Here is a 14,573-nt window from a genome sequence, read left to right on the forward strand (position 1 = left end):
AGCAAAGGAAGTGACCTATTATCACCCTGACTTGACACAGTTCAGTCAATGTAACAGAGCATTAACTATTCTCTCCTGAAGCTAGTCACGTCATCAAAACTCAGCACCTGGAGCTGCCCTGCTGGCTGTGAATTGAAGATTAATGTTGTGATCCGCAAAATTAGACTCAAGATAAATTGCGCACTGAACACGTGTTTAGTTTGCTAATTTTTCATCTTACACTGAACAATAAATGTAAAACTGTTTTAAAACTATATTTTCATTCACTAATTATTTGTTTCACCTCCAGGAGACCACTGTGTCTTTAAAAGAAAAGTTCAATATTGTTGGGAAATACATTTACTGGCTTTTTTTTTATAAGCGTTAGATGAGAAGATTGATACCACTCTCGTGGCTGTACAATAAATATGAAGCTGGAGCTTTGCAGCTTAGCACAAAGACTGAAAACAGGTGGAACAAGCTAGCGTGGCTTTGTCCAAAGATAACAAAATCCATCTACCAGCATCTCTAAAGCTCACTAATTAACAAGTTATATCTGATTTGTTTAATCTGTACAAAAGCTGAAGAGTAAAAACAACATGTTGGGGAATGTGCCAGACATTATCCTAGCTGGGAGCAGAAACTTCCTGGAGTCCCATTGTCACTGTGAGTTTGCCAACCTTTCCCGACTGCTAAGCAAAGCCAACCGGCTGCTGGCTTTTGCTCAATGTTTACTGTACAGATTTGAGAGTGGCATGAGATCGAATAGTGGTTTTTAAATTGATTTATTCTTTTAAATCTCTTTGCTGTGTCACAGTGGTGCATATCACCCATCAGGGCCCACTTTTAAATAAACTGTCATGTTGATTTTTAAGTTCAACTCAATGTTAATGACGGGTGAATGTCTTGTTTGTGGTTTGTTTCAGGTGCAAATTACTGCAGCAGGTCTAAGTCGTTGGTGGCTTTGACTTGCTAGAAGTAAAGGTCAATCGAGTTGGCCAAAATGTTTTTTGGTCTGCACCCATTAATCACGCTCTTAACCCAAGAAAATGCCTGCCGTCCACAATTACTGACGCAAAATGTGTGAGCTGTAAAAGCCAATAATACTGTCATATTATATTTGATATTTACAAAGTCACCCCTCTGAAGTAAGCATGATGCCCTCAAACTAGATCATAAAACTCTTTCTTTTAGAAGGTGTTTTGTTGTTAAAAAGATGGTGGCATTTATTCAAGATTAGAACCTCTGCAATGATACTTTTCACATTTTGTCCCCCACTGCCGGTAGGCAACAATAAGGCAGGAATTTCATTAGGCAGGAAAACATTATAATTTATATTGAAATGTACATTGTTACGTTGTTTTTTAATCCAAACATCAGCCTCATACATTCTTGGTTCTTCAGCACACACAGCTCGCAGTCTTTTTTACACTTTCAAATTTGTATTCCTCCCTCTCCTCCTCTGCCTGTCTCCCTTAGACCCACATGGTCCATCATTCACCATCGGTAAGGCCATATGGCTGCTGTGGGGTCTGGTGTTCAACAACTCTGTTCCGGTGCAGAACCCAAAGGGCACCACGAGTAAGTTCATTGTATCAGTGTGGGCCTTCTTCGCTGTCATCTTCCTGGCCTCCTACACTGCCAACCTGGCTGCCTTCATGATCCAGGAAGAGTTTGTGGACCAAGTCACTGGACTGTCTGACAAGAAGGTGCGTTTACACACATATGGAAACATACACACACACACACACACAGAAGAAACTAAACACATTCACAGTCAGGGTTGCTCTTGTAATGGATGCCAGCCCTGCGGCCAGACAGGGTTCTCCAGGGAGCGCCCTTGGGCTTCAACATCCCAAACCCTCTGGCCGTAGCTGTCACCAAGCTAACACTGCCAGCACAGCAGACCCAGTGGCGCGCACACACACACACACACACACATGGGCTGAATAGATCAAAGACTTGTGTGTGTGTTTGGATGTGTGTGTAGTTTGCAGAGGCTGGCAGTGTCAGCAGAACCCCAGCCAGGCTTACGCTAGACTGGACACACAATGATGATGACTGATGAGTCCACTCTACTGTCCCCCCTTTCTCCTCAGTCTCTTCTTGTCACTCTCCTTCCTTCTCTCTCCTCCTATCTGACTCTCCTTCACCTTAACACTTTCTCACCCTCCCTCCCTTTCTTCCCCTCCGCTTTCTCAAACTTCTTACTCTCTCTCCGTTCTGCTCTTTGTCTTTTAGCTTCTTTGTTTTTTCTTCTTTTGTGCTCATGTCTCCTCCTGTCAATTCCATCTTAAAAAAAATATGTCTCTCTTTTGCTCTCCTTATTTCTCTCCCTGCAGTTCCAGAGTCCATACTCCTATTCCCCTCCATTCCGCTTTGGGACGGTTCCTAACGGCAGCACCGAGCGCAACATCCGGAAGAACTATCCAGACATGCATCAGTACATGACCAAATACCATCAGACTGGCGTCGTGGATGCGCTCGTCACCCTCAAGACCGGGTACTGTAAACTTGTCAAGTCAACTCGTGTGAAGTTGAGATTTCTAATACCTGGGAGGCTAATTTTGTCTGCAGACAGCTCGTATGCATAGGAACATGTGAGAACAAACCGAAAAGACATTGCATCACACCGGAATCTCGGCCCTGTGGGGCTCAGCACTAGCTTATGCTAAAATGCTGCAGAATGTGCTCAGTGTTTGTGTCACTGATGGTAAAAAAGCAGACGCTGCCTGCAAGTGCTCATTATTGAGTCTTGTTGCTGCTGGAGAGATGGCGCTGCCAAAACAGGGAGAGTGTAATTTGTTCTGTAGTTTGCTGCCTTTATTCTCCCTCCTAAACACACTAATGGAAGGATGGCTGCAATGCTTTTATTCGTTCATTAGTTTTGTGTGCTTTGATGTTTTGGGTATTTTTTCCAAATATGATTTTACTTGTAGCCTCTCTGCAATAACTTCATTGATGCTGAATATCAAATATAAGAGGATTGTTTCTCATACTCCATACATTAGGCTTTGTTTATACAACTGTATATATAATGTGTTCAGCGGAATCATCAGTCTTTAATTCAATTCAGCAAGATTTGTTGTTAAAATCAAAGAGCATGTTAACACTTTGGAGTTCTCGTCAAAGTCATTCAACACGTTTAAAAGATTCTCATCTTTAATGGATCTACAGTGTATCGTTTTAAAACGCTGGATGGACTTAAATGAATGAACTTCTGTGCGGTTTTGCAACAACAGATACTCAATGACTGCGTATAACATATGCCCTTTGGTGAACAGTTTAATTCAAAGTGTTTAATATTTATCCATCTCTAACATGGAGAACCCCAGCGGGGATTGATTAGCACCAGGGTGTATTCATAGGGTTGTATAAAATGTTTTTTTTGCTGATAAAGAAGTTATAAAAAGGGTTCTGCTGCTATATAGGGTGGTGATATTGGCCCCTTTCATACATCACGCTTCTGTTTCTGCTGAGCTCAGACGTATCGAGCCCACATAGGGAGAATGTTTTGTCAGATACAAATTGTGGCCCCTTAGTTTAAATTCAGCTTGTCATGTCAGAATAATGACAAAACCTGCGACTAAAAAGATTATAGCTCAGTACGAAGGACAGTACTCTCAGTCACAGTCAAAATCTGATCAGCGTGAGAATTTCAGCTCCAAAAGAAACCAGTGTTGTGAGTAATCCAACTGGTCTGTTTATGGATCTGAGTCAAATTGTTACTGGCACACAACACGCTATGTACATTAGGCTCAGTAGACTTGCTCAGTGGAGTGTTGTGGTCTTGAAGATCGAGGCGCCTGGTGGATCAAATTTCACATTATCTTCTTTTACCATGAAGATAAACCCCAAATACATTGTAGTTGTTGTCGATTTTACAAGGAATTAATACTGTTTAAATTAACCGTGCTAAATTCGAAATTAAGAGCATTAATATAGCAGCAAACACATACATTTTCGATGTAAAGATATAATGGAGTAACGGTGTCCTGAGCAGAGAATGACGTTACTCTCCCTCTGTGTGTGTTGTAATCAGAGCTTTTCTGTGCCGCTCGTGCGTGTCAGTGCATGTGAGTTAATCACCGTCGCTCTGCACTGCGCCATTACCCACGGCGTCGTCACATAAACATTGTGTAAATGCCCTCCGCCATGTTGAGAGCCGTGTGGAGGCAATCCCTCTATCATAGATATGCTCAGATTTTGGAATTTAGCACCTTTAAAATGTTTTATCTAATTTGTTTAATCCGTTTAAAAAACAAAGTGTAAAAAGGGCTCAATGTGGTTTGTATGCGAACTGTCTCCTGCCTTTAGTTTCACATTTAACAGACAGACATGAGAATGGTATCAATCCTCACATCTAACAACAATGCAAATAAGCATATTTCCCAAAACTATTTCTTCATGTGAGACGGTCCTTGTGCAGGACTATTTCTTGGCTTCATATTTAAATGACTACTCCCATATCTCTCTGCAAAAAAGTGACATCCCAAGATGTCAAACTAGTCCTTTAAAGCATACCAATGTCACAGGTTAGGTATGTTTATGAGTTGCAAGCAGGTCTTTCAAAAATAATGTCCCCTTGCTTTAACTGAATCATTTTGAGAGGCCTGCATACCGTAGGCAAAATATTCAGTACATCAGTGAAAGTGAAATAAATCAAAATTTGTGTTGCAGAAATATGTTATTTTAATGTTCTACCGTTTATGTTAATGATGTCATAACTCCTGAGATTTATCATGTACAGGCTGGAAACCCCCCCCCAGATAATAAATCCAGAATGTGTGGTTCTCTTACAGAAAGCTGGATGCTTTCATCTACGACGCTGCGGTGCTGAACTACATGGCGGGCAGAGACGACGGCTGTAAGCTGGTCACCATCGGCAGCGGTTACATCTTTGCCACCACAGGCTATGGTATCGCCTTGCAGAAAGGATCCTACTGGAAGCGCCTGGTTGATTTGGCCATCCTGGGCATCATAGGAGATGGTGAGTCGCTCGCACGCATCAACATTCTGCAGCATCTCAGTCACACGGTCACAGTCACACATTTAAGTTTACGTTTCTCAGATGATCAAGGCTTTTATTGTTATTACAGTTGTGCCATTACTCGGCTTTACCTCCTCCCTCCCCCTCCCCTAACACTGTCCCTCTCTCCTCCCATCAGGGGCGAGTCTTAACACACAATTTCATCATCATTATACTGTGTGCGTGTGTGTGCGCGTGTGTGTGTGTCCACCATGTCCTGTTATGTTTACTCCTCCAGATTGTTCTGTATAATAAGCTGTGAGATGCTGCGAATGGAGGAAAGAGAATGAGCCAGACAGAAATCAAACTGCTGAAACCACTAAAGCGCTTCGCTTCACACCCGGCCTTTTCATTCGGGGCAAACACCCGCGTGCGCATGCGACACACAAACACACTCGGCCTGATAATAATTCCTCCCATCTTTCCTTATCACTCCATCACTATCAATTCTTCTCCCTCCTCCCTCAACCCTTTTTTTCCCTCCACCTCCTGCATCCTTTTCATTACGATCCATTTACCAACTCACTTCTCGCCCCTTCTCCCTTCTCTCCTCCATCTCTCCTCGTCATGAAATGGCCTTTTCCCCACCACACCTCTCTTATTCCCTCTACCGCCTATTCTCTCCCTCTCTCTCGACCTCGTTTTATTCCTTCTTCGTTCCTCGCCCCTAACCTGCAGCCATCTTACATTTTCACTTCACCTACATTTCCACAGAGCTACTGGGCAGGACTGAACATCTCCTTCATCCGCTACAGTTTGCACATCAAACCAACAGGGGGTTGCTATAACTCTACGATTCCCCATATACAAGCACTTAAAGGGTAGTAAAAGCCATGTTAGATTGTTGTTTGTGGACTTCTCGTCTGCCTTCAACACTATACACCCCCACCTGCTGGTGCAGAAACTTAGAGTGCTTTGGATTGGACTCAAACAATGTGGGATGGATATTGGACTAACAGGACTCAGAGAGTGAGAGAAAATTTACTTCTATCTGGTTTGTCTATAACTTACAACTGGTTCCCCCCAAGGCTGCGTCCTCTCTTATAAATTATGTATAGCGATGACATATGCATTGATTCCAGACGTTACCAGCAAACTCCTTTAAACACTTTAATTAACGGACAACATTGAGACAATTTGACCACAGATAAGAAAAGCGTCTTTGATTGTTTGAGGAAGCTAGCCATGTTCCCGGTTGACAGATCCCTGATCACACTGATTTATAAATATTTTATTAAGTCAGTTTACACTTGCCTTCAGCTGGTATGCATCCCTTAACCTCAAACAGAAGAACTAATTAACAAAGTCAGCAGCGAAATCATTGGCGCTGAGCAGAAATGTCCATTTGAACTGTACAACAAACAGCTGTTAAAAGAAAGCAGAAGCCATTATATCTGACAGTAACCACCCCTGCACTTAAAGTTTAATTTAAAGATATAAATTCTCTTTCATACCCTCTGCCGTTTTACTGCTGAACTCTGTAGTACAGGTAGTATCAGCAAATCTCCAACCATTCCTGTTCTTTTCACTGATATTGTAACTTCGTACCTCATGTGTTACTCCTGTATCTATAGGTTTTATAATGTAAGTGTGTTTTTTTATCTTGTGTGTCTAGCCCCTGTGTTGTTAATGCTACTGCTACAAAACCGATTGCCCCCTCGGGGACAAATAAAGGTCTTGAACTTGAACTTTTCAACAGGTGAGATGGAGGAGCTGGAGGCCCAGTGGCTGACTGGGATCTGCCACAGCGAGAAGAACGAGGTGATGTCCAGCCAGCTGGACGTCGACAACATGGCGGGTGTCTTCTACATGCTGGCCACAGCCATGGGCCTCTCCATCCTCACCTTCATCTCTGAACACCTTTTCTACTGGAGGCTGAGATACTGCTTCACCGGTGTCTGCACTGGGAGGCCTGGTCTGCTCTTCACAATTAGCAGGGTGAGGATAAGTACATTTATCTTCTCCACTGCAGGAACATGGTCCATTTTTTGCTCCTTCTGCTTCTGAGGTTGTATTTAAGATGTTGCCGTTACAATCTGCAGTGCTGAACACCACTTACTGATCAAACACCATCCTCGAGAGTGCAACAACTGATGTACAGCATTGATTGGGACTGCAACAAAGCACTTATTGCAATGTCAATATCAGGACTCGAGATGGTAATTTCTTGTAATGTCATTGACGTTTAAACAGTGAAGGCGACTTGCAGAGAGAATGAAATACAGAGAGAGCAGGCTATACACACAGAGACACAGCTAGTAAAACAAAGCTTAACTGCATTTGCAAATTGTCTTAATGCGGTTTCATACTGAAGCTGAAAAAGAACAAGAAAAAAGCCAGCAAGATATTGCGACTTTGAAGACAGCCGTGGAGCCTTTGTGGTGTTTAACAACAGCAGTTCAAACATCACACAGTAAATTACAAAAACGATTTTTCTGTTGTCTGTTGCATCTCAGACAAAGCAGTCTAATTTGCCTAATCTTCATGGTCCTTCAGATGCAGTGAACATGCAAACAGGAATGCACAAAAAGGACATGAAGCCTAAAACATGATTGTTTCAGTTAAAGGAAAAAACAAATATGTGGACAATCATAAGTCTGAGACACACAATAGTTACTGTTAACATACAGAAGGAGTCTGGGTATGTACTGTATGTGTGTGATAAAAGATGATGTAGTTCAGCTGAGGTAAAGATGAACCAACGGCATGGACGGCAGGATGGAGGAATCAAACCGCTAAGAGGATGATGTGAACACACACTCATATAGACACACACTACACAAAGCTCTGTCCTAGCTCTCGCTCACCCACACACACGTACACGAGTCTGGTCTAACAAAGCGAGGGGATGGACAGACTTGACCACATGGGCAGACAGATAGACAGACGCACACACACACACACACACACACACACACACACACACACACACACACACACACACACACACACACACACACACACACACAGACCCACACAAAACAGAAATGGGCACATCCAGACAGACCATTCTTTCATTATTCATATGTCATGTCTCTGTGTGGGGAAGGGCTTTTATTCCAGACGAGCAGCATTTCACACATTAAATGTTTTACAAAGAGTGCGATGTCTGTCTGTGTGTAAGTGTGTGTGTGTGTGTGTGTGTGTGTGTGTGTGTGTCTTTCTCTCGATGTGCGCATGCCGTTCGAGCAGCGATGCAGGAGGTTAAGTGGCTTCAGGAAGAACATCTCCTGCACTCAAAGGCCCCCTCCAGTGACATCATCGCCTAAATGAAATTTTCTGGGCGCCTCTGAAAGCCGTTCATCTAAAAAAGTGGCGATTATCTCTACTTGCCACATCACAAAACAAAATGAGGTTATGGTTTGCAGTAATCGCATTGGAGAAAAGGAAACAGAGGTCTCCCTTAATTTACCGTGCATGGAAATTAGTCTTGTTCATGTTTGAACTTTTTTCTTGTGAAGTCATTGGGTTGGGAAATAACTCCTCTATTATCTTCCTTATCTCTCTCCCCTCTGCCTCTCTTCTCCTCTTGTTTTGTTTCGTCCTCCTCTCAGGGTATATGGAGCTGTATCCATGGCGTTCATATAGATATGAAGAAAAAGAATCCTGAGCTGGACTTCAGTCCTCAAGCCAACATGCTGCATCTGCTCAAGTCTGCCAAGTCCATGGCTTTGTCTTCTCCCAAACGCAACACTGTCCTCTTGCAGCCCAACATCTTAGATGTGATGTCGGGGAAAGGTACTACAACTCACACACAGTACACCTTACAGTCTATATTGTACACTGTATTTCTATTGTATATTTTACTTTAGGCAAACACACCACCTGTGATACCATTTGCTCACACGTACAGAGGTCACCCTGCCTTTTCTATACAGTCTACGTATGCTGATCTAAAGGTGACTCCTCTCCCCTTGTTGTTGACTCCAGACTGTAATCGGATTGACTGTCATGTATAAGCTCGCCTCATGATTAGCAGTGCATTAGGTGGCACACACAGCGTGCCAGGGAAGTAGATAATGGATCAGGCTGAGCATCCATCCCAACATCATCCGTGTATTGTATCTGCTGTCTGAGGTGCATCTCTCCTTGTCTCCTAGGTAACTCACTCCATAGTCTGCCCCCGAAGGGTCCTGGTCTCTATAGCAACGCTGCTGGTCCGCACAGTTTCTTGTCATTGTCCGGGCGACACAAAAACCTCCTTAACAATGCTGCGCCATTCCCGGTCCAACAGAAAGCCCCCCCTCTTCAGACCAGCCCCAACAAGCCCCAGCTGTCGATCACCAACGACAACGGCAAGACCCGCCTCACTGGGTCGGCCCTCGCCGCGGTGCCACAGGGCTCGAAACCTCGAGCCCTGTGGAAGAAAAGCGTCGAGACGTTGAAGACTCAGCCCACTGTCGTGTCTCCAGGCCCGAGCCCCGTCCCCTCATCTGGACCTGCACCGATGAAGAGCCAGCGCTATCTGCCCGAAGAGACGCCACATTCTGACATCTCAGAGTGCTCCAGCCGGCCGCCGTCACACAAAGATTCTGATTCCATTGCGGCGGCGAGGGGAGGATTCAAGCCAATCAATCAGCTGAGGAAGAGGGGAGGGGGAGGAGGAGGAGGAGGAGGGGGAGGAGGGGGAGGTGGGGGCGGAGGATCCAAGATCTACTCCATTGACTCAGACCAGGCCAGTCTCCAGTCCGCTCCGCCCTACCAGCGAGACAGCCAGGGGGGAGGTGACGACCACAGTTACCCCCCTGACCTGTTTCCACCTGACAGCACATACTCACACACTCACACACTCTCCCACCAGGTGGACGCACCCATTTTGCAGCTGAGTGCCAGCCTGCTGCACCACAGTCACAGCGCAGAGGCCGACCTGCACTCCCTGAAGGACAAGAAATACAGCACCTACACACACAGCAGGTATCATGCTCAGCAGAAAATGAACACCGTCACCATGTTTCAAGGGCTTTTATCGTTTTTTTTCTTGTGTGTATAATCGATGTTATCCTCTTTCTCCCTGCAGCTCAAAAGACAAGACTGGAGGTTCATTCGATGCTCCGGGTGCAGGACAGGGGACACAAAGCGTCAGGCCCGGCCACTGTCGCTCCTGCCTGACCAAGCTGAGCGGTTACTCCGGCCTTTACACCGTCCGCTCGCCACAGGCCCGCTGTGACGCTTGCGCCCACCTGGGGAACCTGTACGACATCAGCGAGGATCACCTGCACTCGCACTACTCCCACACACACACTCACCCACACAGCGGGGACATGTTTACGCACTACCTTCCCCAGAGCGAGCTGGGCCTGGTGGGCGAAGGGGACGGGCTGGTCAGCCACTTCGAGCCCTCCCCTTCCTCCCCGTCGCCTCTCACCACCTCCTCGTCGGCCCAGCACCTTCAGCTGAGTCGTCAGCACTCCTATGAGAACGTGCTTCCGGACGGCGTTCCCGAGCGGCTGTCGCAGCTGCACACCCACCTGCGGGGCCTGAGCCTGCCCGACAGAGATAGGGAGAGGGAGCTGACCCTGGACGAGGGAGCCTATGCTAATGTTCTCACAATGCGCTCTGATCGTCCGTTCAGCAGCCGCAGCCCCCCATCTCCGTCACCCTCACACCACCACAGTCTGGACGCCCCTATGCCCCTCCCCCGGCGCTCGAAGAGCCTCTTCCCCGATCGCCCCTCTCACAACCCTTTCCTCCAGTCAGCTCCTGGCACGACACAACGAGATCCCTCCCCCCAGGCTGTCACACGGCTGCCACAGAGAAGTTCCGCCCACGAGCTCTATAAGCAGCGAATGCCAATGTCGCTTACCCTCGGTAACCATGGCAGCCATCACAACAACCAGCATGGCGGCCTTGTCGACCAACAGGTGTTCTATCCCCAGCAGGAGCCCCCTGTGGTGGCCTACATGGTCCCACCCGCCGCCTCTCAGCCAATGAGCTATGTGACAGCGCCGCGAGCCTCGAGCGCAGGCGGCAACAGGCCCCGGCTCTACCGCCGCATGCCCAGCATCGAGTCTGACGTCTGAGAGTCGCACGCAACACGCGCACTCTCACCGAAACACACTAACACACACGCATGCAAGACAGAGGTGTGTGTGTGTGACTGGAACCAGGCTGCTCTGATTCTAAACACATACACGGAGACGCACACACACGGACACACACACACACACACACACACACACACACACACACAGGTGAAAGACGGGGAGGTCTGCTCTGGACTTAAAGGTTAATGGGGATGCTGAGTAAATAAATCGTTTTTATCACACCCTCTACAGGACAGGGTTGGTGCCACAGGGACACCTGGAGGCATAATGCTAGATGAAGAGTGTGTGTGTGTGTGTGTGTGTGAGTGTCAGTGCGTGTACTAGCCTCAAGCTCTGGGCAACGAGGCACAAACTGACAATCCGTCTGACAAGACAGATCGAATCCCTGGTGGAATAAGAGGGACACTGTACACGGAGTCTAACGCCAACAGTGGGATCTGACGGGAGATACAACAGTGTGTTTGGAAGACGAGCCGACTTGTCCCGCCCTCTCACCAGCCTCTTGGAGATGAAGGGGTCTCACAGAAAGCCCCTTTCTTTCTGAGATTACACACACACTCGCACACACACACACACACACACACACATATATTTTAGCTAAGCACACCCGCCCCTCTCCAGGACTCTCCTGTTGCACTATGATTTCTACAGTCAACCCGTATGTTGTCTGAGACCCAAACTGCACTGCGAGCATGGCTTAAAGAGTAGTAAACTACGCTAGAGTAACTCTTGACTGGAATGGAAATTACTATCTTAGTAATAGACTAGACTGGGAGGCGGGCAGCTGGTCGGGACGCAGGTCTGAGAAGCGATGTAAAAACACTCGAACACACATGCACACACTGTGTCTGTTTCTACAGGGGGGGGGGGAGTAAATACTACCGACTGTTTGTTATTGTTGATGTCAGTTGATTGAACATTCCAAAAAGTGGACCACACATGGCCGCCAGTAAAAAGCCTATCAGGACGAGAGTGTGTGTTCTAGTGTTTCTAGATCTAGAGACATACAGTATAGCATCCTTGCTTCCTCTCTTAGCTAGCCTTCAGGTCATACTGCATGCTTCCTACTGCCCTGTGTTACAGTTAAACTCCTATACAGGGTCATATATGCACACACACACACTCACACACATATATATATAGATATAGATATCTATATCTATATAACAATTTACATACACACACATGCACATACGCAGTAGTCTAGGATAGTAGTTTAGGGTGGGTGTGTGTGTCGAAGCTACGAGATAGCTTCTCTCTGTGCACTTTGTAGATTTTATACCCTGCCACCTAACACAGACGTTTGACCAAAAACACTTTTGTACTGAAAAATATGAATATTCTCAATCATTCGCTGGATAGATGTTTTCTTTTCTCTTATTTCTCTATAACATTGGGTTTTAGGGCACCGTTGATTTTCCATTGTGAGGTCAGAAGAGTGTTAGATAATGGGTACAGCATCATACAGTATACACAGCAACAACTCTTAATCTTTCTCTTATTTTCTTAACTTCTACAGTGCTCATCCGTCCTTCATCCAACCTTCCCTTCTTCCTTCATCAGCTTTTTGTTTATTCTCTTAATTACTCCTTTGTCTTTTTGCTCCTTCCCTGCTTCCTTCTATTATAGAGTAGATTGAGTATCAGAAGAATAACGTTCAGTCGTGGTGTTTTTAAAGCTCAACATATTGTTGGAAATCACTTTATATGAGTAGTCGTAAGAATTCCTCAAATTCAACGCCGCCTCTCGTAGGATACAGTGCTTTTTTCTATTAAGTTTTTAAGTTGAACAAAAGACCTCGAGGCCCGTTTTAATGTTTCCGTAGTGAATTTAGAGGCTGAGTGCATCACTGTTGCAGATTTACTCACCAAATTAATACTCCTGGACGAGCGTCAAAGTAGCTGGTACTTGTGTGGCTCTCTGTTGGCGAGAACACAGCGCTGTGTTTCAGCAGAGAGAGAGTCACATGGCAAAGCAGAGAGTTTGCAAAGTGACTCGTTACAGAAGCAACACTCACACACACACACACACACATGCACACACACTCGACGAGCTGGCAATGTGTGTATGAGTGTTCTAGAAATCCATAATCTACTGAGTAAGGGCATTGATTTTTGAGCACAAGGATTTTGATGGAAAAAAGACTTGATATCCCATTAGCTGAGCGTCTGTCTCTATTCTCTTTCTTTCTATTCTCTATTCTCTCTCTCTCTCTCGCACACACACACACACACACACAGCTCTATATATATTGGCCGCAAAGAATGCAAGACAGTTTGAACAAAAAAACGCACCTTTTTGAATGGTGAACGCTGCCCCTATTTTGGTAATCTTACCAGGTTTGGTGTGTGAGTTATATGCACAATATCAGGTTGCAATATTATACTTCTGTACAGAGAAATCTTTGTTTTAAATGTTAGAAACGGATATCATTTGTTTGATTTGAATGGTATTAAGTGTTGAATTCATTTCAATAACAACGTGGCTTTTAATTCTGCTTTTTTAAAAGAACAAAAAAAAAAAAGATTGGCATGTTTTTAGATTCTTGTGTGATTTATTTTTTTTCCTCTGGTGTGTTGTTGGTTGGGACCTCACTGTACAGTCCTCACTGCCTGGTTAACAGACTAGTTAACCATCCTGGTCAGCTCACCAGTTAACTAGCGACACGTAGCTGGGTCTCTCATCTGAATCACACTCAATGAATAATGATAGTCCAGCCTGTGTGGTTAATACGAGCCCCCTCCCACCCACATAGTTCTCTTCCACTACGAGTCTGTGCTGTTTCACCTCTGAGTGTGAGCGTGTGTGTGTGTGCGTGTGTGTGTGTGCGAGAGTGTGTATGCGTGTTTTACACCGTGCAGGCATTTATATAAGTCAGTGGATATGTGTAACAAGAGGTTGTTTGTGGTGTGTGTGTGTGTGTGTGTGTGTGTGTGTGTGTGTGTATACTTTTCTGTACTCGTCCCACACATAACATTTGACCCGGCTCTTACTCATATAACACAAATACAGCTACACACACACACACACACAAACACATGTTTTGCGTCTGTACTGTCGTTGGTTAAGAGAACATGTAGAATGAGTTTTGTGCGTCCACCATCACACCGATTTTTACACCAACCTTTTGTTTGATTTTTTGATTATTTTTTTTAAATTGCATGACGTGCTTGTGTTTCTGGTGGTACCTATTTTGCTGCAACACCTGAGTTCTCCCTGAGTTGACCTACTGAGGCTACGTGCACCAACGTCTCCCTCCACCCTGGTTAGTGCACCACAGCCGACTGGAGCCCCGGATGCTTAAACACCCCCGACTCCCGGCCTGCAATGTCACCAAGGCGCCAAGCTGGCTCCCGCACAACGCCAGCCGTCGTCAAGGAACATGTGGTGAACGTTTCTCAGTTTGGTCCAGATAAACACATCTCATACACAGTACTGGGTGGAAGGAGTGCGTTGGTGTGTAGTCCTCCGGGTCTCCCTGCCGTGTATCTCACTTGTGTATAAGTTCAGGGGTTTCTAAG

The 14,573-nt window shown here is 45.6% G+C and overlaps 1 protein-coding gene across 1 annotated transcript in view; it reads left to right on the plus strand.

The window, feature by feature from the left end:
- Window positions 1-11,028, plus strand: part of grin2ab (glutamate receptor, ionotropic, N-methyl D-aspartate 2A, b) — a gene marked incomplete at both ends in the record, with an annotated part of 90,098 nt that extends 79,070 nt beyond the window's left edge. Inside the window, 7 exons of the mRNA XM_079159322.1 lie at window positions 1,459-1,688; window positions 2,322-2,482; window positions 4,782-4,969; window positions 6,708-6,946; window positions 8,563-8,746; window positions 9,109-9,922; window positions 10,026-11,028. Coding sequence (XP_079015448.1) covers window positions 1,459-1,688; window positions 2,322-2,482; window positions 4,782-4,969; window positions 6,708-6,946; window positions 8,563-8,746; window positions 9,109-9,922; window positions 10,026-11,028 — 2,819 coding nt within the window. The remainder of the gene's footprint in view (window positions 1-1,458; window positions 1,689-2,321; window positions 2,483-4,781; window positions 4,970-6,707; window positions 6,947-8,562; window positions 8,747-9,108; window positions 9,923-10,025) is intronic.
- Window positions 11,029-14,573: the final 3,545 nt, after the last annotated feature.

The sequence above is a fragment of the Pholis gunnellus genome (genome assembly GCF_910591455.1).
Source record: "Pholis gunnellus genome assembly, chromosome: 5".
Taxonomy (NCBI): Eukaryota; Metazoa; Chordata; class Actinopteri; order Perciformes; family Pholidae; genus Pholis; species Pholis gunnellus.